The sequence below is a fragment of the Micrasema longulum genome, unplaced genomic scaffold (assembly GCF_059751315.1).
Source record: "Micrasema longulum isolate JH-2025_06_02 unplaced genomic scaffold, ASM5975131v1 h1tg001492l, whole genome shotgun sequence".
Lineage (NCBI taxonomy): Eukaryota > Metazoa > Arthropoda > Insecta > Trichoptera > Brachycentridae > Micrasema > Micrasema longulum.
This window is the reverse complement of record NW_028278676.1, coordinates 604384-631162: the sequence shown is the minus strand read 5'-3', so window position 1 is coordinate 631162 and position 26779 is coordinate 604384. Positions and strand designations below refer to the sequence as shown.

The 26779-nt window shown below is 32.3% G+C and overlaps 1 protein-coding gene across 3 annotated transcripts; it reads left to right on the top strand.

The window, feature by feature from the left end:
• The first annotated feature begins 666 nt into the window (after positions 1–666).
• On the top strand, positions 667–26206 carry Cul3 (cullin 3). 3 transcript variants are annotated; one of them, XM_088236050.1, is made up of 16 exons: positions 667–826; positions 1055–1229; positions 5801–5998; positions 7991–8176; positions 10072–10275; positions 10915–11094; positions 12623–12817; positions 14498–14674; positions 14763–14933; positions 15034–15141; positions 15232–15356; positions 15746–15995; positions 16400–16569; positions 17097–17235; positions 17684–17836; positions 23862–26206. In XM_088236050.1, the coding sequence occupies exons 2-15, from the start codon at positions 1173–1175 to the stop codon at positions 17834–17836; spliced, it is 2313 nt and encodes a 770-aa protein (XP_088092176.1). In that variant the 5' UTR covers positions 667–826; positions 1055–1172; the 3' UTR covers positions 23862–26206. The 3 variants fall into 3 exon arrangements, with proteins under 3 accessions (XP_088092176.1, XP_088092177.1, XP_088092175.1); XM_088236051.1 differs by having other exon boundaries at positions 669–766; positions 23862–24001; XM_088236049.1 differs by lacking the exons at positions 667–826; positions 1055–1229 and adding an exon at positions 3575–3742 and having other exon boundaries at positions 23862–24001.
• Positions 26207–26779: the final 573 nt, after the last annotated feature.

Below are 26779 nucleotides of genomic sequence, written 5' to 3'. Positions count from 1 at the left end.
GATGTCAATCTTCCCAGGAATCGAACTCGGAACCTCAAGCATGGTAGACGAACGCACCAACCACTACACAACGAGGCGGATATTTCTCCACTCAATTTCTCTTTCAAGATTTTTACTTGAAAACATTTATCGAATCAAAAACACCCGTGCAGCATTTGGATTATATTTCACAAACCGAACTGTATTTTTCATCAGCCCGGACACGGACAACGTTTCACATAATGTATATTGTATTTTAGGAAATTTATAAATTGCACAATATTTAGATAACGATGTACATTTTTATATTCTGGAGTTGCATTTTTTTAATATCTATATTTTTTTTTATTCTTTATATAAATAAATACAAGAAAAATAACACGAACAGAAATCAACTGATTAGACCATTTTAAATAATAAATACAATCAACAATATCATATTATAGTTAAGGCTTTATAGTTTTATCATTATTTAGAAATGAAAATTTCTAATTTTGATGGTAAAAAAAATATTATTATGTTACTCCATAAAACACATTAAACAAAAAAAACCTGTCATATAATTTTGATTACTGTTTTAGGACCATCTGACACAAAAACCCTTTTTTGATAAAAAAAATTCAAAAAAGGGTTTTGTATAATTTTTATAAATCGAGTAAGAACGAAGAATAATTTCGTTATATTGGTATGACTGGTTAATAAAAAGTACTCCATAGAAGACGGGTGAATGCCCTTTCGGTGCTAGAAGAAGAAGAAGAATAAATAGCTGAAACAGAAACAAATAGAAGTATGTGATATAGTAAATCGCGTAAATTTAGCAAATAATTCTGTTTTTTAGACAAAATCGGTACGCATTTGATAATTTAGACTAGTTATATTAAATCTCGGATCTCATTATTGATGTAGATTTACTCAAAGTGACCCGATTGACATCTAAAAAAATGACGTCCGCTTGTAGATAAATCTGTTTTTGACATAGTTGTCACTAAATTTAACTGAGAATTTTGTGCAAATGTATGATTAATTTGTATTTATAATTATCAACGAATTGATACAGTGATTTATGCGTTTTCAGGTGTTTTCCTACATGCAAAAAATGTCGAATATGACAATGGATTAATGACCAAAGATCTAGTTTCGGTGCCTGTGTAAGACTGGACCTTTATTAGGAAAGGGAGTGATATAAATTAGCAATGATGAAAAGTGCAATACCTAAAAAAGAAGGCAAAATGAGGATTCGAGCATTCCCGGTAAGATATGTTAAATTAGTTTTTTATTCTTGTCAAATAGGTTAGATCATTCTTTGCCACTGACCTTGGTTTAATTCCAAATTATCTTCTTTAAACTTTTTCCATCTAAATTAAAAAACACCAATGACGGATTTTTATGTTTGTGCTTCTACTAACCAATATTTATATCCGCTGTTGCAATCTTGTTATGAGTTAAATGGTGTATTATGAGAAAGCTTCTGTCTAACCCATTTATCGCTAATTTATGAGAGGCTCACCTACCTTCTCACGCTGGACCGATGTACGTTTTTGATATGATTTATCCTCACTTGCCGCAAATGTTAGTTTTTTGTGTATGTAGGTAATTAAACAAACTTCGGCTGGTTTACCAATTATCGCACTAAAGGTTGTGCCCTTTACCCAAATAATCTTTGAGGAGAGTAGTCACTACCGCTCCTGACACGCCTAAACACTTTTCATCGGTTATCTCTGTGCCTTTATCACAATAAATAATATATTAAAAAATAAATCTAGTCGTAACATCACACAACACAAACAGTTTTATACCAAATCTATGGCGTTTCGACGGGATATATTGTTTAAAACTTAATTTACCTTTAAAAACTACCATACTCTCATAAATACACAAATTTTTATAAGGCAATAAAGGATTTTTAAATATGTTTCGTGTATGATTCACTAAAGTTCTTATTTTATAAAGTTTATCAACAGAATTCGTTTGAATGTCACTGAAGTGCAGCATTTGTAAAATTTGTTCATATCTATCCCTTGACATAGTTTTACCATATAATGGGCTGGATAAAACTAAATTAGTAGACCAATATTCCTCAACAGATAAGTGGCAACTTCTAGTCATTGCCATCGTTAGCGTGAAAAAAACGTACATTTCGGAAATATTTGTCGCTTTCCAATTGCGAATCCTAGCTTTTGGCCCGTATTCTTTACGCCTCATTAAGATATAATATAAATTGTTTGCTCAACTATTTTAGTCATCAATTCAGATTTTTAAAAATGTTAAAAAAAAACGATTTCAATCGATTCTTCTGTAAGGGATCTTGAAGGTTGAACTGCAGCCGTGAGTTCATCGAATCTATGAACTATGGGCTCAAATGAACCAACTACCCGATAGGCGCTTGTGGTTGTGTAGAAGGTCCTGGTAAATTTTCAGTAGCGGCATTGGAAGGTAATTGTAAACTTTCTCCGTGATTATCTGATTCCGAATCCGAAAGTCCTAGATGATCTGGAAGTTCAGCTGCTTCAAACTCTTCTTCACTCATATCAAAGTCAGAATCCATGTTCTCTATTGCTTCAGAAATTTCTTCCACGGATAAATGTTTCATAAAAAAATGAAAATAGCATAAAAGTCTGGATAAAGTGGCAAAGATTTACATATTGACGCACAGGTCTTGGTGGAATAAAAGATTTGATTATACGCATGCGCGACCGACCGAGTCATGTGACAATTTCAAATTGACTAAAGGCTAGCTTTGATTTGGAACTTGGCTAAGTGTTTGAATTTTGATTGTTTAGATACATTTTTTTTTTCAAACACAATACATTTAAAAAAAAAAAATTTTTTTTACCACAACAGGCCAAAAGGCCTAATTACATTGGTGATAGATAAGAATCATACAAAATATAAACAAATCTAGGGAATGTATTCGACATAATTTTAAAGTAAATCTCTGAGGGATTCTAGCCCATATTCGTAGTAAACATAAGGTCGAAAGTCCGTGGCAGGTCAGGAAACACCGACGTGTGCTTGCCACGTAGAAAGGAAAACGAGCCAAAACACCGAAACGTCCTACCCGCGGCTAAGAGATTAAGTGTGCTTGAATTTTTTCACATTTGTGATATTAACGAGTTTTAAAAACATTAATTCATGTTTTGCTATTTATATTTCACGAATTCTAATTATTTTTGTAAAAAAAATCAATCCTGCCATGATTAATTTTATGTTTAATTTACAAAACTGGATTACTACACAATTAATGTATTTTTACTGTTCAATTTGACTAGTCTTTCATTATTAGGTTTCCATATTTAATATATTTCCAATTAGAATAATAAGTGGTAAATTATAAACTAACTAAATTTAAATGTTAAAATGACACAAAACGACACCATCACATTAAAAAAAGTTTTAAAATGAGCCATGCCTACATTTAAGGTAGGTACCTGAGTAATTAGTAAAATAAAATGTATTTAGTTTGCTAGGTATCCTACTCTGCAAATGCTCTTTGTTCTTAATTCAAAACATTCCCATTAAATTAATCATTTTGGTATTATTCATTTGGTTATCCACAAAATTTGTGTTGTTTAATGAACTTGTTTATATAATCTCTGGTTTTAAGTAAATTGACTTTTCGGATGTATGATTTAGCATAACACTCAATATGTATTTGTGTTTTCAAAGTGAATTGTATTTTCCAAAAGTTAAATAGAAGTTTTATATGTGAACGTCAACCCGAATGATTCGGAAATTGAGTTATTTTACTAAATTTAATTCATGGGTACGCAATTTTATTAAAAATATGTGAGGAAATAAAGTGATCATAACCATTGACATGGACAATAGATTTGGTCGATAGATTGGTTTTTTTATTTTTTCAATGTAGGAAAAATACAAGATATATCAAGAGTAGGAAAATACATATCAAGAGTAGGAAAAATCGGCGTGCGTGCATGTGAAGATTATTATTATGGATAACTTATATAGCACCATTTTCGTAATATAATACCTCAAGGGCGCTTTACATAGTGATTCTATAGATAAATAAATTCAATTGAAGTTTTTAAATTTGTAATTTAATTAAAACAACTTATTTTGTTATCACATGCTACGGATTTATTCAAATGATTTAGAGAACAACTTGGGTTTTAAGTTTTTTCCGAAACATCACTTCACTCTCACAGCCTCGCACCTCTGCTGGGAGAGCATTCCATGCCATAGGGCCTGCGACTGCAAATTCACGTTCACTGAATTTAGTGCGCTGTTTGCGTAGAGGTATAATAACTTTTTCTCGCGCTGTAGACGTGGCTGAGCTAAGTGTAAGACGCCTGTCAGCTAGTTTATTTGGAATACATTGTTCCCTCAGATATTCAAATGTATGATTTTATGTATGAGATGTATGAATGTAGAGGAAACGAGGTCTGTATGCAAAGACGGAGTGATGTGGCGTTCTATCCTCTGTTTTGGTTTGTTTTTGTTTTGTTTGTCATAAAAATTGTCAAACAAAATAAGTGTGGATATTTTCTTGTTCAAAAAATGTCTTTTTTTATTTTAATACTCTGTTATCCTGATCATTAGTTTTTTTTATTTTATAAATATACATTGTTTCAAACGAAACATATGTACAAGGCATGTTAGGTTTGCCATAGAAAAGTAAAAAAAGAGAAAAAAAATTATCCAGCTAAGATCAGTTTGCTTCAAGTGCTAATCTGGGTTAGCAACATATGTACTTACCTTTATGAACAAACACAAACACTACAAAATATTTTTACATTGACCTAGGTCAATGTCAACCCTGGAACTATATTGAACTAAACATGCATTATCTAGATTTACATTTATTTCAATAGAGAGGGAAAAAAAATTGAGACACTGAGGTATAATTAAATAGAGACGATGCATAGAATGATAGCTTCAAATTATGTTTTAAAAATGACCATTATCTTGCCATGCCGCACCAATATTGCTGTGCAAAATGTGTAGTAGGGTAAAAAAGACTAACTGTCTATGCCAGCTTACTGTGAATTCAAAGCTGCATGTCGCACCCTTTTATACTACTTCACATTTACTGACCGCTGTGCGTAAAACACTATTTCCCACCAAATAAAAGATAAGTTCCAAAGCCTTAGTTGAAAAGAACAAAAGATGGGTGGTTAGTGCCGCATCTAGTGTATACATATATATCAATATTTTGAGGTGTGAAGATGGAAGTTTAGAACTTTATGAAACTGTGTTCGAACATTCATATTTCTCCAACTCTTTCATCTGTTGACCTCTCCCGATCAGAATTTCTTCTCCCGGTTAACTAACAAGCTAGTAAACTAATATACCCTATCGTTGTCAGAATTTGGAAAATTAGATTAAGGGTGACAGATAAATTGACTATATATATTAAAGTGCGCTGACGGTGATAGGGCCATTGAAAGCAGTAGATGTAAATTCTACAAAATCACAAATCTGTAAACAAAGAATTAAAAAAAAGTAATTAACCGTTCATTAAGACTTATTCTTATTCTTAGAGGTGGGGGTCAGTGCTATGCAAGTTTCTGACGTCACCGCGACCTGTGAATGTGACAGGTTCATTAAGGCTAAAAATAAATTTGTTTTGAAATATGCGGTTCTGAAAAGAGGCCACAAGACATCCAAAACTAATGATTGACAGGTGCCGTGGCGCAGTTGGTTTGGAACAAATTAAAAAATAATAAAAAAACACTGAACTTCCTCATTCATATTCTGAAATATATTGGTAAATTATACAATATAACCATGTAGATTGAGGATCTTCATTTCGAACCTTTTCAAATAAATTATTTCATGCGTTATGTGCCTTAATTTTCAGATGACTATGGATGAGAAGTATGTGGAAAGCATATGGTCTCTCCTTAAAAATGCTATTCAAGAAATCCAGAAGAAGAACAACTCTGGACTGTCATTTGAGGAATTGTACCGGAATGCTTACACCATGGTGCTGCACAAGCACGGGGAGAGGCTTTATACCGGCCTCAAGGAAGTTGTCACTCATCACCTCGAATGCAAAGTAATATTTTACATTTTATTTTGTTCTTTTTAGTGTTAGTTCAATCATTCTGTCATGCCGTCCTCATTTTATGTTATCATTCATTCTTGCTATATATATCTGTTTTACCATTCTTTCATCATCCATTCGACCTTTTCCAAATCATATCAATGTCTCAGATTTGCACTCTTCTGATTTCGTTATTCGTAACCCTGTCATGCATTGATTTCCCACACGCTCATCTAAGAGATAGCATTTCAACTGTATTCACTCTGCTTTCATCTTTCCTTTGCCAGTTCCGCGTTTCACTTCCATACATCTGAACTTACAATAGGGAAATATCACTTTTTTTTTACATTTTAAAAGTAATAAAGGTCTATGAAATACTGTCCAGTCAAAAAAGATTTTTTTGGTAATTATTAGTAGCTTAAATTTTTTTTAAATTTGTAAATTTGAATTCCCGCAATAACAGCCATTACATTGGCCACGCTCCTAATATGTCACAATGAATGTTTATTTGTTTCTGCCCCTTCAAATTTATTAAGAATATTGTCACGAATCTTGACGTCACAACGTTTTCTAGCAACGTATTTTTATGAAATTTCTTTTTTACATTTATGTATGAAAACATTTCTCCACAATATCCATATTGATTTTGGAAATACAATTAATTATTCTAAATCCATTTCATATATTTTTATCGGTATTCGTAGTATGCGATATTTCCCTATTACGATAATGAAACTGCGTAAGTAATTTAAAGTTCTATATTGAGTCAAGTCAGAAGTCTACCACAATATGACAATATGATACCTAGATTCTAACATGTTTACGATTATTTGAAAATGACTTTTAACCCAAACATTTACATCTCAATTCTGAATAGAATTGTATTGAGTTGATTGATATCAATAATCAAATTATTAATCTCAACAATAAAATAACTCATCTTTGTTAACTTGATAGTATAATTTGTGATTTTGCTTAGTTATTTTTGTTTCCTAAAAATATCTCCAAACTAGCATACATAATATAATATTTTTGTTCCCGCAAAGCCAAGCATGGTTTTCCGGTTACATTTTTTAATATTTTTATTTATCTTATATAATAATACCTCTTTTTACACGGTTTCGAAATAACGCGGTACAAAAATTAATTATACCATTTGTTTTTGGAATTCCTTATATCGCTATTTTACTTACTAGGCGTATAATATACATATCGCTAGCCCAAAGCAACTGTCAGATATCTCTGAAGAACATATTCTGAGATAATCAGATTTTGAGGTGTGCAAAAGGTCTGACTTAGTTAAATTATTTGAAATAGATTATGAATACTATATTTTCACATAAGTAGCTAACTTCAATATTTTATCTGCATGTGTATCTCAAAATTAGAAATTTCGGTTTTATCTCACTGATTCTTCGGGCTAGCGATATTGATAGTGATCGTTACAATTTTTTTAAGTATTTTGTTGTGTTTTTAATAAAATGAAGGTACAATAAATAATACACACTTTTATTTATTTAAAATCCACCATGTAAAAAGAGGTCCCCGTGTATGTTAATTTTATTTATACATACTTACAATATTATTTTGTAAGTGTGTATAAATAAAATTCTATGAAACACTCTGTTGACAACGCACACTAGAATACTAACTGTCTTTTAAGAAGGTTTTAATACATACCTATGTACATATTTTTTATTTATAATTTTTCCTCGCTAATGTTTTTTGATCAATTTCACCAGTTGTATTGAAACTCATCAATTTACTCAAAATTATAAGTTAACAGATTTTAATGATTTAATCACCATTATAATTATTGCTAAATAATCTCTTAATTGAATCATCATCGAATCATGTGCTGATTTGTGTACTGCTATAGCTCAATTAATGTAACGGTGATAATTATATTGTGTATGTATCTACATATCAAAATTACAATAAGTGATTATGTATTTTATATTGATTAAATGTGAACTTGTTAAAAAATTTATATAAATATTTCAGGTTAGAGAAGATGTCCTACGCTCTCTTCATAATAACTTTTTACAAACTCTAAATAGTGCGTGGACCGATCACCAAACTAGTATGGTTATGATTAGGGATATCCTTATGTACATGGATAGAGTATATGTGCAACAGAATGAAGTAGATAATGTTTATAACCTTGGACTCATCATCTTCAGAGATCAGGTAAAAATACCACCACTATGACAAGTCTATAGGTATTGCGTTGCAATAAAAAAACAGTTATTATTAAATCTTAACTATTGTGACATGTAAATAACGAACCCCCAGTGAGTGTCACATTCTGCAACCGAATGTTCGCTCTCCAACCTGGGATCTCCTTTTATTACATCCTGAGTTACGTCTAGTGTCTGTGATCACAGAAGAGAAAAAACCTGATACACAAACCACAGACGTCAGCGGCAAGATGCGTATTCAAAATCAAAAGAGGCGTGACATGGTTTTGAAATATGATGCTCACTAAGGGTTTGTTATTTATATGTCACACTTCGTATTAACATTTTTCTTTTCACGACCATTTACATCGTAATAAAATGCAATTCCTTTCTCAAAAAATCTCCTTTCTCTTCCTTAATCTCTCCTCATTTCCTGTCTCTTTATTCCTTTTTCTCACCGAAGGCTAGTATCGATATTGATTAATTTAAATACACATATTGCTAGATCTATTTTATTTATTTTTTCACAAATGTTTTGAAACTAAAATTATAAAAACAACAAACAAAACAAAAGTCAACAGATGGATGAGTTGAGGAAATGTGGATGTTTAAACATAGGCAAAATGGTGAATGTTACACAGTGTGTAATGTGACGCATAAACCGGACAATGGAAATGGAAATGAAGTTGGGGTAGAATGGGACTCGAACCTCGGACCTCTGATCCGTGAGTCCACAACACTAGCCACGGGACCACAACCTGACAGGTCATAAACTCTGTATATTGTATATTTATTTTATTTGTCGGTTGGAAGAAATTGTCATTTGACAATAAGCTCGCCAATGTACAAATATGTATCCATGTACAGAAAGTTAAATAAATAAAAATATTAACCTAATATGACACGTTAAAAAATAAAAATATGTCTCGTCTCTTGCGGTTTTTATTCAAACCTAAAATATTGTGTCAGTCGATGAGGATAATTAAGGATGCTATTAAAATATTGAAGTATTTTAGCAATATTTAAAAATAAAAATGGACTTGAGAATTTATGAAATGCACTCTACATCGGTCTAGTTGCAATCCGAAATGTCAGCAATAAATCCCAATAACATGCTAAACAATAGCTTAGACCAGGGTTTCCCAACATTTTGACGGAACATTTAGCTAATTTTTTAGGTTGGGTAATTCATAATAGTAAAACTGAAAAAAATATAAAAGTTATTAAAACATTATAACAATTCACATGCATGTGTGAACATGTGTGAATAAAACTCTTAATGACTCAAATGATTTTGAGTTCTTGAATCACAAATCTTTTTGTTATCTGTTGTGGCATCGAGCCTGTTTCTGCACTTTGACTTTTTCATATACATGAGTTATGGAAAACGGAAGAATCCCATTTCATATAAATGAGTTATGGAAAACGGAAGTAAAACAATGATAGCTTGTTTTGACGCATTGGTATACTCTTCTAACAAACTATCCTGGTATCTTTCAATCTTTGTATTTTTATTTCAATTCAGAGTCTCCGATTAAATCAATTAGATTTTTCATTATCACTTGCGCTTAAGCCTACTTTATCTGTTACGGAAAATAGATTCCAAACCCAGGAATTGTCCTTATTAGTTTTGTGAAAATATTGCAAGAGTTGGTTGGTGGAATCACTCCAAATTTTTCGGAACACCTATTCAGGCTCCGTGGAACATTGGTGTTCCGTAGAACACAGTTTGGGAAACCCTGGGCTTAGATGAATACTACTTAAAAAAAAAAAAATTAAGAAAAATATTTATTATTTTACATATTTTCCACTATTTGATCCCTGGGTTAATCCAAGCTATGTAGCTTTTTCTGGGTTAGATATCTTTTTCTTTAATAATAGTTATTGTAATTGTTTGGGAAACAGGTGGTCCGCTATGGCTGCATTCGAGATCACCTACGGCAGACCCTCCTGGAGCAGGTGGCGCGGGAAAGGCGGGGGGAGGTGGCAGACAGGTTGGCTGTGAGGGCGGCGTGCCAGATGTTGCTCGTCCTCGGCATCAACTCGCGCCAAGTGTATGAAGAGGACTTCGAAAAACCCTTCTTGCACCAATCTGCCGAATTCTACAGGGTTATTCAAATTATATTTCTTTCTTAATTAATAAACATAATTTATTTTTTCCCATGCTTGGATTTTTTCTGCTTCTGTTGTGATGATCATGTGATATTCCGTGTTTTTGAGCGGATGAAGAATACAGTTTTGTGTGTGAAAAAGAACCGGAGCAGAAGAACTCTCTTTGTTGGTTTTACCAATGGGAAGAGATTGTAGCACTCTTGTGGGGGCGAGAAGAGAGAGAAGGAGAGACGCACATCGCAAAATTGGTGATCCCAACGAGGTGAGGGTTCCCAGGGTTAGGCCAGCTTTGGGGTCCTAGCATAGGGAAGGCCAGAACACTTTCTGAATTTTTGTAGATTTTTATTAATAACTTACAAAAAGTGGCCTTGACTTAACTACTTATCCCTGCCCCGTAGCAGGGGAGGAGTGCGATCCACTCCAACGAGGTGGCGCACTGCTCCAATAAAACAAATTTGATTACTTATCAAATATTTCAAATTAAGTTTCGTAACTGTTCCTATTAGACATTATTTTATCTATTTGTTTAGAACCTTATTAATATCAACAAGAAAATTTTGTCAGCGGGAATTCATTATTTTTTTTTTTTTAATAATATAATTTCAAATATTTAAACATAGTTTTGTCCACGTTCAGATGGAGTCCCAGAAGTTCCTCGCTGAGAACAGTGCAGCGGTGTACATAGCACGTGTTGAGGCGAGGATTGCAGAGGAAGGAGAACGTGCACGACACTACCTCGATGACACAACAGAGCCAAGAGTCGTGGCCGTGTTGGAGCAGGAACTCATCAAACATCACATGAAAACTATTGTAGAGGTACACATATTTATATCAAACTTAAAAGTCAAGTACAAAAAACCTATGAAAACAATTCATGAATTATTTATTTTGTTGAACTCGTCAATTAAGCCATCCGATTTAGGAACAGAACTGTTACTTTGTCCAACAAACCATCACGCCGTTTTATCACTAGGGGCAGGTAGAGAGGATAAAATGTCCAACCACTCTCTTTAAATATAGATCTTGCTTTCTCTACACATACGCATTTTCTCATATCATGCATGCATGTCGATTATTTCGCCTGTTTACCATCTTAAAATATTTGTCAAATTTGGTTCTTTGTTGAGGCATCAAAATAAACAAATAATTATTTTTTACGCCTTGACAGCAGCCAGAGTGGTTTTTAAACAGTCCTAACTCAAAATTTATGAATTTCAATGTAAGAATGCTGTTCTAATCACAATTGTAAAATGCATAAACAGCAAGAACATTTGCTTATCTTCACTAAGTCAAATATGCCGATAAATGCTCCTAAAAAAGTGTATTAAATTGATCTGATTGCATGACTCGAGTCTAAAATCACTGACACGTCGTATGTATTTAAAAAATCCTTTGATCTCTGATAAAAATGGACAAAACACTAATAACTAACACAGTTTTTTTTTTAAACTTTAGGTTACTTCGAAAAATCACTCTTCTGTTGTGTTCCGGAACCAGTTTGAATATTATTTTAGTGACAAAAAAGCAAAAAATGTATAAATTGTTTAATATGGAAAAATCACAAAGTTAGTTTCAAATACTAATTATAAAAAAATCTATCTCAAATATGCTACATTATTTTATGTTGTAAAAGACAATTTAAAAATGTGTACATAATATTATTTATTTATCTAGATAATTTGCCATTTGAAGGTAAGGTCAAGTCTTACGCTCCAGGTGCAAGCCCTATTAACAATATAACCCTTAGAACTTCTTTGACGTGAGCCACCCACCCGAAATAAAAATATACTACAGCTCCTATTGCAGGAGTCACCTGTCTGAGCGAATTGTCATGTAAAAAATGCGATCACTTTCTTATTCTTTGACATAAAATTATACTATTAATACCGTCTATTGGACAAAAACAGACCTTTCTCATAAATAAGAAAAAAAAAAATCCATAAAAACAAATATCTATTCAAAAATAGGGAACAAAATAAATAAAAAATTTACAACCGTCATAGTCATTCAATGTTTGAAAATGGCTGTCGCATTGTGTAATCTTTTTGACGATGAAATAAGATAGAAAATAACCCCTTGTAGCCAAGACAGAGAAATGTGGATCCATGGATTGTGCAGTATGCAGTGAGTGAAAAAAAGGGAAGGAGAAAAGAAACAGTTTTTTCAGAAACGGATTTCGTTTTAAATAACAATGCCAGATGGATGAAAATATTGCCCTGTTTTTTGTATATCAATGTTCTTTTCTATTTTTTCGCAAGAATTTAATTTAGAACTACATAGTTTAAACAGTGAGTGTAAAATAAATAGAGTTCAAAGGGTAAAATGTGGCGTATTGTGTGAACAGATGGAGAACAGCGGCGTAGTGCACATGTTGCGCAACACCAAGACTGCGGAGCTGTGCTGCATATACCGGCTGTTGGGGCGCGTCACCCTCGGGCTGCGTGCCGTGAGCGAGGCCGTGAGCGCCCACCTGCGTGAGCGTGGCCGTGCCCTCGTGCAGGACCACCAGGAGGCCATTAACGCCATCACATATGTACAGGTACTGACGCAACTTCTCCATCAGGTGCCGATCACATCTCTATAGTGACAAGTGTTTTCTGATTGCTTTCTCTGGTGGGTTTTCTGTAGGGTCATCTCCCTTTAGATTAGATTTAGGTGAGTTCATTGAAGTTTAGTGTTTTTATTTGTCAATGACTATCAAACTAAGCAAAAAAAAATGTGCATCGTATTTTCATCTCCAATTTTTTTCTGCGTGTACGAAAATTTTTCATATCCAATTTCCTGTAGCATTGAACTTTCTCATTGGCGCTGGATATACTCTATTCACCCTGTCACTATCTGCTATGACACTGATGATGACCACTCGTGGAGGCTAGTAAGTTGGACTTGTTGGCATTGTTGCTCGTGCTTCGTGGCACTTTATAGAAGTATTCCTTCCAGCAAAACATAGAATTGGAACCCCACCCGACCCAACAATGTGCCTTGCAACAACCTTGCCAGTAATTGAACCCGGTACTTTAACATGATAGGCAAGCACGCCAACCATTACACTATGAAGCTGACTTATCTGCACCCCATTTTTCCTTTCAGGATTCTTGAAAATACTGCAATACAAAATACGTGCAATACAAAATTTCTTCTTAAAACGTCTTACAATACAAGACATCTTGTATTGGTCACACAGCACATTTTTTTTGCTACACTATATGAGACTGACCTACTGTTTGTATGTAGAAATAGCACGAAAGTATTAGTTAGGAAAAATATCATATGCAGGTGCGGCTAGCTGGTGTCAGTGACAGGGACAGCACTGTTAGAAAAATGATCATTTAATACATTATCCTGTACCAGATGCTGAGCAGGGAACCGTGAATGTGGTTATTGACCACAAGAATAGTCCTTAAAATATAGCTTGATTAGAATGAGTTGTCAGCAAAAGTGACGACATAACTTTGTAGTAACGTCTAAGAAGTGATTTATATTGACACACACGAAAAATCATTAGTATCTGGCATGTTAATTCATTTTTTTAATACAATGCATGACATATAAATCAACATAAATGTATAAAATCAGATTTTAAAACTAAAAAAAAAACAAAATAAACCTAATTATTAACGACGTTCTTACATGGTTACATCATTTTGCAAAAATGTTAGATATGGGACAAATTGATCGAATAAAAAAATAATTCATGCGATGTTGTTTATGAAAAAAAGTATAAATGTCTTATTTTTTGGTCTTAAACACACTATAATAGGCTTGTTTTTGCAGTTTTATACCAATTTTTGGAAGTTTCATGTTTGCATGAAAAATCTGATAAAATCAATGTGATCAGTAATTTCCTATCACTAGTGACATTAGTTTGACAGCTGTCATTTTAATCAAGTTATATTTTAAGGACTATAGTTTACTATTTTTATTTGTTTTAATTTTTATATTAAATGACATATCATTATGTAACTGTGTGTCTTCAATTGATGGTAATAAATTTAAATATCCTATAAATCAGTTCATTTCGTGACAGATGTGTTTCTTCCCTCGATCAAATTTATAGTTGAAACTTGTAAGAGTTGAGAATATAGTTCCTTATCTACATTATCTGTCATCATTCTGCATGAGTTCAATTATTATTTTTTATAAGATAAATTTTCTGTTTATGTTTGTATACGCATTTATTATAAAGTTTATTGTCTAATTTGTTTGTTTTATTTTTCAGAATTTATTAGACCTTAAGGATAGATTCGACCATTTCCTTCATAATTCTTTTAATAATGACAAAATTTTTAAACATATGATAGCGCTGGACTTTGAATATTTCCTTAATTTGAATCAAAAGTCACCAGAATATTTGTCACTATTCATCGATGATAAATTAAAGAAGGGTGTTAAAGGGGTAAGGGTATTCTTTATATTATTATACTGCGGTTAATTGCGCATTTTGTTTGCTGATACGTCACTTTATATTGGACATTGTATTGCAGATGAGTGAACAAGAAATAGAAGCCGTATTGGATAAGACGATGGTTCTGTTCCGCTTCCTGCAAGAGAAAGACGTGTTTGAGAGATATTACAAGCAACATCTCGCAAAGAGGCTTCTTCTTAACAAGTCTGTATCGGACGACAGTGAAAAAAACATGATCTCCAAGTTAAAGGTATGAATTTTCCTCAAAAATTCGTGACAAAGCGAGTTTACTCAGCTGGTTACTACAACAAAGGCTTTATGTATATGAATTTGTTTTATTTTTTATCTAGACTGAATGTGGCTGTCAATTTACATCGAAATTGGAAGGAATGTTCAAAGACATGACTGTTTCCAACACTATCATGGAAGAGTTCAAAGAAGTAGTGGCTACATCCGGGGTAAGTTAGAATGTAATATTAACCAAAAACAAATTTTCAAATTGTAATGGATTATTTATTATCTAATAATAAATTGTGTGTATTTATTAGACAAATCTCCATGGAGTAGACTTATCGGTGCGTGTGCTAACAACAGGATTCTGGCCGACACAATCTGCTACTCCCAACTGCACCATTCCTTCTGCGCCCAGAAATGCTTTTGATGCATTCCGCAGGTAAATATCTATTAGCCATCGTTTAATTCTGAAAATCTTTACAAGATTTTTAGTCAAAAGTAAAAACTTCAGAGTTTTCATAAAATCAAGTAAACGAAGTTCACAGTAAAAAGATAATTTTATTATTATTTCTATTATTTCAACTTGGAAGAGGAATTATTTTGTTTGATAAATACTAAACTTGTAATTATCCAACAGCAAATTAGCCTAAATTAGACTTACAGGTATCACGTGGCGCATTTATAATAAATGAGTAAAAATAAAAAATAAGTATAATGCTATCATGTAAATTTTATTGGGAATCGAATCTGGGATCTAACAGTATCCACTGCAGAACTAAGTGGACATTATGTATGTTTATGTAAAGCACAAATGTTTTGTTATTGCAGATTCTACTTGGCCAAACATTCGGGCCGCCAACTTTCCCTTCAGCCGCAGCTGGGGAACGCGGACCTGAACGCCGTATTCCGCGGGCCTGTCGCGGTCCCCGCTTCCACAACCTCCTCCTCCCCGTCCCCCTCCACCGCGCCCCCTGCTACTTCCGCTGCCCCCGTCCAAAGAAAGCACATCATTCAGGTGTCCACCTTCCAGATGTGTGTTCTACTCCTCTTCAACAACAGAGACAGCCTTACGTATGAGGTAAACATCTACTACTTCAGTTTTATTAATTTCAAGATAAATATATAAAAACAAATCCTAATGGTGATGGCACAAGGTGATAAATTTTTAAGTGTTTTTATTAGCAAATGTTTATTTGCGACTGTAGAGTTATAAAGCAACATGCTTGCATAGTAAACATAGCTCATTTTGTATTATATCTCTGTGATTTAAAGTTAAACAATAACTATCTAAATGTTTCATAAAATAATAATTAATGTGGAGTAGCCATCGAATCAAAAACACGTGTCCAAGGTTTTGGTTTTATTTTACACTCAGAACTGTACCTTATATCCGCCCAGACACAAACAAAATAACATAAAGCTAATACCTTGAACCGCACAGCTATTTTAATCCAATTTTTGATAAGTGTGTTTACATTTCAGGAAATACAAAGTGAGACAGATATTCCAGAAAAAGAATTAGTGAGAGCATTACAATCTCTTGCCCTTGGTAAACCAGCACAGAGAGTTCTACTCAAGAATCCCAAGACGAAGGATATTGAGCCCCTTCATGTCTTCTATGTCAATGATGCCTTCACGTCCAAACTTCACAGGTAAGTCATTTAATTCTAAACAACAAAAAAAACAAATCACAGTATGCAGATCACATTTAGTATTCATAATATAATGTATTTTTATGGCCAGAGAAAAGACACAATTTGAAAAAATATGCTGAAAATAATATAACGGCGGCCTTTGTGGTGTAGCGGTGAAGATGCTTGACTCTTGCACGGAAGGTTCTGGGTTCGATTCCTGGTGCGATCATAAAAATTTAATGCGATTTTTCTCAAGCCTGGGTGTTCTGTGCTGTGTAATTCACCACTGTAAGTGGGCCTCCTGGCCTGTTGTGGCGCAAATAAAAAATAAAATAAAATTACAATTGGGACACAGGATAATCGAATTTTAAACTGTCAACTTTTTAAACAATTTTTGGGGGGGACACTCATATTTTTATGTAACTGTCAATTTAAAAAAAATAATTACCTGAAAATAATTAATCTCAAATAATATACATTGTTTTAGTCTTCTTAATTTTTTGATTCACTATGATTTTTTTTTTACACTTTTTTTTTGCTTAAAGGGTTAAGATTCAAACAGTAGCTGCCAAAGGAGAATCGGAGCCCGAACGTCGGGAGACACGTAATAAAGTAGACGAGGATCGCAAGCACGAGATAGAGGCTGCCATTGTACGCATCATGAAAGCGCGTAAGAAGATGACGGTAAGTCAAATTATTTGGTTCATCATTATTCATTATAATATACCAATAATTACAATGGAATTCTACCGAATAACTACATTTTCACAATAAATAACCTATCTAGTATTGGACAACCATAAGCTACCCTTTTAAGACTGTATGCTGAGTCAAGAAATGACTCAAAACCACAGAGCGTATCAACTTTAGATAAATTCAAATAACACGAGGTGTACAACGCTCAAGACACTTCGAGCATGTAACTGTCAATGCGCCTTGCACAATGTCAGCGGTGAACGAGTGAAAAGGGTGTTATTTTAGTTTTTGGATTGGCACCTAGCTTTCTTTTTTTTTTATTAAACTTAAAACCCTCACACATCTTAGAGAGATCAGATTCAGGCTTGTATGGAAGATATTTTTCCGTAGTCAAATGGACAAGTTTTGGTTTTAACATGCAATTGTTTTTTTTCAGCATAACGTTTTGGTAGCTGAGGTTACGGAGCAATTAAAGAGCCGGTTCCTTCCTTCCCCCGTTGTCATTAAGAAGAGAATCGAAGGGCTCATTGAGCGGGAATATCTGGCCCGTACTCCGGATGATCGGAAACTCTACACATACGTTGCATAGGTACTGAGGGAATATTCATATTACACTCTTTTCTATTCACACCTCTTTATTAATCAAACCGTGGCCCAACATTTCACTCGAGTGAAATTATTAAAATATTTTCATCTTTTATCTACATTTGAAATTTAGCATACTTTTAAGGTGCTTTTTTTTCCATTTCCAAGATTCAGTTTAGTAGTTTTTCATAAGCATTATTTCTAATATTGAGTTGTTAACAACTAGTGATTGACTTTTTTTCTCTTTATTTATAGGAAAAAAATGAAATTTATTTGTGTTTTTAAGGAAAATTTTAGATTAAATGTAATTTTCACTGAATTATTAAAAAAACAAGAATGTACTTATATACTGTTCTAAATTTTACAAAATACACGGCTTGTATTTTTTTTAATGTATATATTATTAACATATTACTTCGTTATTTTTTTAAATTACAAAAGGGAAATATCGCATACTACGAATACTGATAAAAATATTTTAAATGGATTTAGAAAAATTAATTGTATTTTCAAAATCAATATGGATATTGTGGTGAAATGTTTTCATACACAACTTTTAAAATAAAATTGTAAAAAAAATGTCTCCTCAAAAACGAGACAATTGTGATGTCAAGATTTGTGACGTTGTTCTATTTAAATTTAAAAACAGTCAGTTCAAAATTTGACTGAATCGTGATATATTAGGGGCGGGGCCGACGCAATAAAGGGTGGTTTTTGCGGGAATTAAAAATTATAAACTTAAAAATATTTTTAATGCTAATAAAAGTATACAAAAAAATGTTTTTAGTCAACAGTATTTCATAGACCCTTATTAATTTTAATCTGTTTAAAAAAAACGTGATGTTTCCCTATTGTGTAAACATATTGAAATTCTCGAAGTGATTATTATTTTTTTTTTTACTAGTTTGTCTTAGCCAGAACTTTTATAATAAATTGCAAAAATATATATATGGATTCCTTGAATATAAATTATTTGTATTATGTCTATCAATTGATTTCAAATGCAGATATAAAAGATGATTAGTTAGATAGTGTAATCAGTAAAAGTATTCGGTTACAACTCGTATCAGTTTGAGGCATCTAGTGGGGTACCCCAAGGCTCCCACTTGGGACCAGTACTTTTTTCTTTGTTCGTTAACGTCATTGTGTTTGAGAAAGTAGACATTCTTCTCTTTGCCGACGATCTCAAAATTTCAAAAACTGTTACCTCTGATATTGATTGTATAGTTCTTCAGTCTAATTTGGTAAGGCTGTACAACTGGTGCCACAAAAATGGACTTTACTTAAATGTCGACAAGTGTTGTGTAATATCATTTACAAGAAGTAAAAAACCTATCGAATACGATTACAACATCAATAATATCAATCTGGGAAATGTTACACAAATATAGGATTTGGGGATAGTTTTTGATGAAAAATTATCATTTATTCCTCACATTGATACCATCACTAATAAGGCGATGAAATGTCTTGGATATTTGCAGAAAACTGTAAAGAATTTTAATTCTATCACTACCCTCAAAGTACTATTTACTGCCTTGGTAAGAAGTAATTTAGAATTCAATTAAAAAATTTGATCACCCTATTACAATGTTCATATTTTAAAGTTAGAAAGAGTACAATGTAAATTCGTTAGATTCATCAATTACGAACTTAATATACCCACTGAAAATAATGATTATGATAATTTATTATGTACACTAAATATGTCAACTCTTTGTAAAAGAAGAATTATAAATGATTTATTAAATTTATATAAAATAGCAAATGGCGTATTGGACGTCCCGGAATTAACTAGTGTTATTAGCCTAAAAGTACCTGTTCAAAATACTCGGCAGCTAAAGTTATTTTTTGAATCTCCTGGCAGTCATAATTATTATTACAATTTACCAATACCTAGACTACACCGGCTAGGTAACGAGTATGGTGAAGTTGATATATTTCGTGTGTCTTTATATAATTATAGGTTAAGTATTCAAAAGGTTATAAATTAATATGTAGAAAATTTCTTAATATTGTTCTTTATTTACTATTTTTTTTCATGTATCTCTATAATAATGTATATATTTATGTGTATATATATACATGCATGTATGTATATGTGTATGTATGCATGTGTATGTATGTTTTTATATGTAAATATCTTTCTACCCATAAACTTATGTTGGTACATTTCCTTATTTTTACTTATTATTGTATCTTTTAGTATTCCTTATGTTATCTTTAATTTTAACTAAATTTACATACTTATAATTCACTGCTGCACTTGAATGTATTTCTAATAAATGTAAAAGCTCGTAGGGCGTGTAAATGAATAAATAAAGCACTCCGGATTGTTTCTGTACAAAGTGAGTGAATTTTGTGCACGAGGAGCAGTGGAGCGTGAAGTCAGTTGGAGAAAGTAAATCTGATATTGCCTATTACATTAATGGAGCATACAACTAATAATATAGGATTACCATATTTCCATATCTTATATTTTGCGGGACTTGTGTTATTTATTGATTTGCTTCTAAACGTATTTTAAAAATCCTATAATAAATATTTTTTTAAACATCACTGTTTATTTTTCTTTTCAAATAACCTATTTTACCAATTCATTATTATACGCACACATAACAGGGCCTTAGTTTCTTCACATAAAATAATTGCATTAAATTATGATATAAAGTATTCAGGTGGTGAGTAAAATTAATCGGCCTCGTGGTGTAACGGTCAGCGCGAATGCCTACCATGTAAGAGGTCTCGGGTTCGATTCTCGACATGGTTGATATGAAATATTTATTTAAAAGGGTATTTTCACACTCGAATATTTCGTAGTCCCTGGACTGGTACCTGAAGCGTAAGACTGATCATCTTACCTTCATGTAACAAAAATGATCAAGATACGCTGCGATTGGTGTACCATTGCAGTGCCCTATGCACCATCAGGTGCAGAAAGGGAATGATGAGTAAAATTAAACATAATATGTATAAGTAAATGATGATTTCTTTAAAAGTTTACATTTTAATTGTACACATGTATTTATAATATATTTTATTGAAATATGGTAATCTTATAATTCATAGAGGAGATCTAATTTTAATCTGTATGTTGATAATTGGAAAATAGTTATAAAATACGCACTAAACAAAAATTTCATTATTGAAAAATCTACCAGTTACCTATTTTGTCAAGATCTGTTGCAGCTGACACTTTTTAAAAGATGTATTATTTAGTCAAAGTTTATGTTATTATTTGCGCATAAAAAGGAGTTTACCACGAGATTAGTAAACATGCAAAAAAATTATCGCCAAATATTTAAAAAATAGTTTTATATATCAATGAATTTACTTCTTTAACAACTTGCCAAATGAACTAAACATTAATAATTTCGGGTGAAATTTCAACCACTTTAATTGATTGTTTCTCTTTTTTAGTACATTCTTATATTTATTTAAAAATATAAAAAAATTTCAATATTTTTTTGGTAAGTAACTCTGAACTAAATTAAAACTACTTAGGCCAGGTTGTTTGATCATTAGTAAAATAATAATAGTTTAATTTCAAATGTAACAGTTAAGGTTTTAAGAAACTAATCCTTTTTTCTTACAAAAAAATATTCTGTTTTGTAAAGTTGTTATTATTACTTACGATTTTTTACTATTACTAAAGATTAAACAACCCAACCGTACCTTTACTTCTCACCATGTTATACATAATTTCTACTTTTTATTTATGTATTTATTAACATTTGATTGTATTTTAGTTTATACAATCGCATACCAAGCACAAGAACTTGCCTCTTTCTTGATGTGGTTTTTTGCTTACTTATTTTTTGAATGTACCCTTTGTTTTGAATATTTATTACTTTAAAAAAAGGGATTTATTAATACATATTGAAACATTTATATTTTTTTGAATTATTTTATTTAATTTTACGAATTTGTGACATAATTTTCTAATCAGCAATGGTAGAATGTAATAAAATGCATAATTTTCTGCTCAGTACATCGTCGACGGCAATCCCTCGCCGAGTAACTCAAATTTGACCACTTTAGAGGAGAAAGATTAAGAAAGAGAAGAAAGTTTTTTTTATGTGTAGTGTCAGTAAAATTATGGATTTTTTATTAATTATTATTTTAATAAATATTTATTATGAATCAAAGTAAGATTTACCTAAATGTTAAAAAAAAAAACATCCAGCTGTTTTTTCTATTTACACACTCATACTGTAAAAATGTAATATACTTAATATGAATACATTATGTAACATACATTTCAAACAAATGTTTTTTACAACTATACACATGAAAATGTGTGTGCCAAAAATATTTTATCGATTAGGAGAATTACGAGACAAATATGTACAGTTTGGTTTGAATAAAATTTTTGTCGGAATTCTATTTTTAACTTTATAATATGAACTAAGAGTACATATTTGGGATCAGAATAAACAATGGCCTTGATATATTCTTTTAACTAAATTTTATCATAGAATGTAACAAAATTATGGTGTCATGATAGTAAGGGCGTGTATAAATGGATGAAAAACTAAATACTTAATTCTGTGTACACTTATTGAAGGTTAAAGTGATCTCTGGCAACTAATTAATGTCATTATTTCATTATTACAACACAACCAATTTATAATATTAAAAAAATTAATAACCATGCAATGTTTTTCATAATCAGACATATTTTACCTTATAAATCAAATGCCTAATAATTGAATTATGCCCGCGTAGAACAGTATACGTTTTTTTTTTTAATAATTCAACAAAAACTTATAGACAAAACTTTATCAAGTAATTAAAAAAAAAAAAATGCTTATTTCACAAAATTCAATGATTTTCAATGGTACCTCGCTGCTATATACACGGTGTGTCCGGAAAGTTTACTTTAGAACTTTTCATTACAACACATCAAAATTCTTCAAAATAGGCTCCTCCTGCGTTGATGCATCGGCTCCAGCGATTTTTCCAGGCATAGAATGCGCTACGGTTGGCCTCCTCCTGAATTCTCTTTAAGGCCACGTTACAAGCTCCTTGGATCCCCTTGATAGTCTCGAAATGCTTTCCTTTCGTGGGTCTTTTCAGGCGTGGAAACAAAAAGAAGTCGGGGGAGCCAGGTCCGGACTGAAGGGGGCTGGGGAATCATTGGAACCCCTGCTTTGGCGCTGTGGGCGGGAGCGTTGTTGCGATGCAACTTCCAGTCGTCTGCGATGTCCGGGCGGACGCGTTGAATCCTGTGTTTCAGTTTTATGGACCAGTCCTTTGATATTAATTGTTCTTGCCAGATTTTAAAACCAGTTGACTACATCAAATATCTGGGAATGAGAAATGCAATGAGCATCGTCTTGATTTTGGGTCTGCTCATCCTGGCCTTCTCGGGGCGAGGGGACACCGCCTTTTTGCCGATTCGACAGAGCATCTTCTTTAAAGGCTGTTTTGATCATTTGAACAGTTTCCGCGGCAGTCTTGCCAAGTTAGACGCAAAACTTGATTGCCATCCTTTGCTCTACCGAGCGCTGCATTTTGACTTTTGTACAAGGATCCGAAACAACTTCCGCGGAAACGTCTATCCTCACCCTCCGGATGGCCGGAGAAGACTGAGAGACCCAGCGTTCGATAGCTGACTTGCCCCACTACCATTCCCAACCGGTCCGCGCGCGCTCCGATGTACAGTCGCGTCCAAAAAAAAAACACTGACATACTTTCTGGACACCCCATGTATACCATTTAACGTTTAAATAAAACTGTGTTGTGTTTTTTTGTTTGTATGGTATATGCCCTTTTACGTGGGCACAATTCAATAGTTGTTGGGCGTCTACTCAGCAGTCACCCACTATTTTTAGCAAGTAGGCATCATAATTTAAACATACTCGTATATTAGTTTCAGGACAACACATTTATGCAACAATTTTTTTAATTAGTGAATGAGATATTTAAGTTTAATTTGTATTTTTTTATTAGAATTTTCTTATTTTAAATGTATTTATATTATCTGTACTTTTCGTGTTTGTATTTATACTGTCCGTACTTTTCAGAATTGTATACTGAGTGCCCGTGTCTGTCGCGCAAGATCACTTCAGCCAAGAGGAAGACAGCAGAATCTCACACTTGTGCGTTATCATGCCTGACTACTGAACTACCCGTTTAACATTAAATGAGTGATGAAATTGTTTAATATGTATTTTTTTTGCTTTAAATCCCGAATTATTTTTCATTTTTCTTTATTACTTGTCTGAGATTATCAATTCATATTGAATTTCTGTTATTTTTTCATACATTCTTAATAAATTTTACAAAAAACATAATTTTATTTTAACTGATTCAAAGTTGAAGTTTGGATTCAGATCAGTATACTACTTGCTTAGCTAAGAAAAATTGGGATCACTCGGTTGTATCACATCTTAAAATATGTTTTAGAAGGGTGGACAGCTATGGATTGTTTGTTTCAAAGAGAATGGTTGAAACATACATAATATTATTGCCTCGGAATAACCAAACCTTTTTTGTGATGAAGATTAATAAGATACAAATAACTTCGCATAAAAAAATTAAAGACAATTTTACGCTTCTGTCAGCCTGTCGGCGGTAGATATACCTCTATTTTTCATAAAAATGGTGACAAAGTCGGATAACTAAATTCCCGACAAACATCGCAACTCTCTCACTACACCAGTATAGAAGTAGTATAGGAAATACTACGATATAGACTGATATAAAAATAAATTGTTCGGGAGGAGCGTTGTGCCCTGGAGAAATGAGTTAGTGTGAAATTGACTGGAGTGCTTTGTGAAAAATAAATTGACTCGATAAGTTAATAAATAATCATCAAATAGTTTCAATCCTATTCTACAGTAAATCAAATTTAAAAAGTTTCAGAAGTATATTGTAAAAGCCATATGACAAAGAAATCACTACTCTTTGTTTAAAATAATGTTTCATCAATATTTTTTAGTGATAGATTGATAACAGAGATCTGTCAGCTATAGCCATTTTTTTTTTTCCTTTTATTGACCTGTTGTACATTGTAAGTCCTCCTAATAATGTTTTTAATTTGCTACATTTTTAGAGTTACAGTTTAAAATACAACCATTTTTGGAATTTTCTTATTTAAAAAATACAGCTGCACAACATATTATATTTGGATTATTAATTCACTTTATCAATGGGTTCAGTGTATCATTATTATTTTAATCCTTATATAAATATTCTGTAAATACATATTTCCTTTCCTCATTTATTCTAGGTACTTTAAATATATGATGGCTTAGTATGTACCTACTAATACATATTTTTTTAGTAAAATCCATATTCTTAATTTAAACAATTCCTTTAGTTGAATTTAGTTAAATTTGTGATAATTTTATTTCATCGATTAGTAATTTTTTAATAGCTATTATTTTGACGGGTACTATGTCTCGCTATCATCGGTTAAGAAAATCCGATTGGGGACAGCTTGTTTATAAATTTTAAAATATTGACTCTATTTGAAAAACAATTTATTTACATTTATGGTTCATCTATTAATTTAATCATCTTAGATGAACTGCAAGGGCAAATATTTAAAATAGTAGTCCAACTGATTATACAAAAGTGGAGAGAAATTATATAGAAAATCTACAATCTTATAAAAAAAAATGATTTGCCTTTCGGAAAGGTAGACAAAGAAAATCTGTAAATTATTGAAATTATCGCATTGATGGAAATAAAAGTGCAGCCGGATGCATTTTGATGTTTATTTTAACCAAAATATGTATTACGCGTTTAAAAAATGTATTTTGTTTCTCGATCTGTCAATGAATGATTTTGATAATAATTGTCAACTTTTTTCAATTTCAATTCAAAATTAAGCAAACTTCATTTTGGCTGAGAAGACTTTAAATTTACTCGGAATAACACTTGAATATAAGTTGTTGTTTTTTAAAGTTAAGTTATCTTAAGATCAATTTGCCAATTGAAATGTCTTCAGATGTTGTTGTGGTGAAAATGAAATCTATGTATCCACAAGAGTCGAGTTGAGGCGGAGGGGAGATATTAGAAAGATTCATCATTTGTAAATAGTCATATTGTTGATTCGCCGCTGCGGAGATTTAATGATTGTTTCCATAAATATAATATGCCTATAAGATTTATAAAAAGATATGATTTGTGTATGTTTTGTTATAAAAATGAGCCTTTAAAAATATATTGTAAACTTTCATGAGCATTGCAATGTTAAAAGTATATAATATCTATCTATATTCCATAATGCATGAATCTAAGAAACAGACTTAATAATATTATATTTGTGGTATGGATGTTTTTTAGGTTCCAAGACGACTAATGAATGTGAAGTAAAATTGTATTACACATTTGTCTTTATAATAAAACATAGTAAAATCAATTCTTGTACTTTTATTACTCCCATATTTTGCACAAATACTTCCATAACATTTCTATCCTAACTTCAAATTAAATGCTTGTTCGGAGTATGACATTTTGTCGGCTTCGTGGTGTAATGGTCAGCGCGTTTGCCTACCAAGCAAGAGGTCTCAGGTTCGATTCCCGACAAGGTTGATATGAAATATTAATTTAAATGGGTGTTTTCGCACCAGAATATTTCATAGTCACTGGACTGGTACCTGAATTGTAAGACTGATCATCTTATCTTCATGTAAGAAAAAAAATTAACAAGATACGCTGCGATTGGTGTGCCAATGCACCATGAGGTGTGGAAAGGGAATGATAATGACATTTAAAAATTAGGTTCGATAAGTCTTCATTATATTTGGTAACGGGGATCCTAAAAACTGATGAAGATTGGGTTCCAAGCCAATGGCCGCCTTACCCTATATGAGCGGGATGGGTTCTTGGATTGAGAAAGTATTTGAGTCTGAGCCTAGCGCGTTACATACTTTATTAATTTAATGGCAGTGTTTTCTAATGTAGGTAGTACATTGTATAAAAACATTATACT

Bases quoted from the DNA above. Each gene is read 5' to 3' on its own strand.
- Cul3 (XM_088236050.1), top strand. From the start codon at position 1,173: ATGATGAAAAGTGCAATACCTAAAAAAGAAGGCAAAATGAGGATTCGA. The intron at 5,999-7,990 runs GTAATATTTTAC...TAAATATTTCAG, and splicing joins CTCATCACCTCGAATGCAAA to GTTAGAGAAGATGTCCTACG. The intron at 8,177-10,071 runs GTAAAAATACCA...TTTGGGAAACAG, and splicing joins TCATCATCTTCAGAGATCAG to GTGGTCCGCTATGGCTGCAT.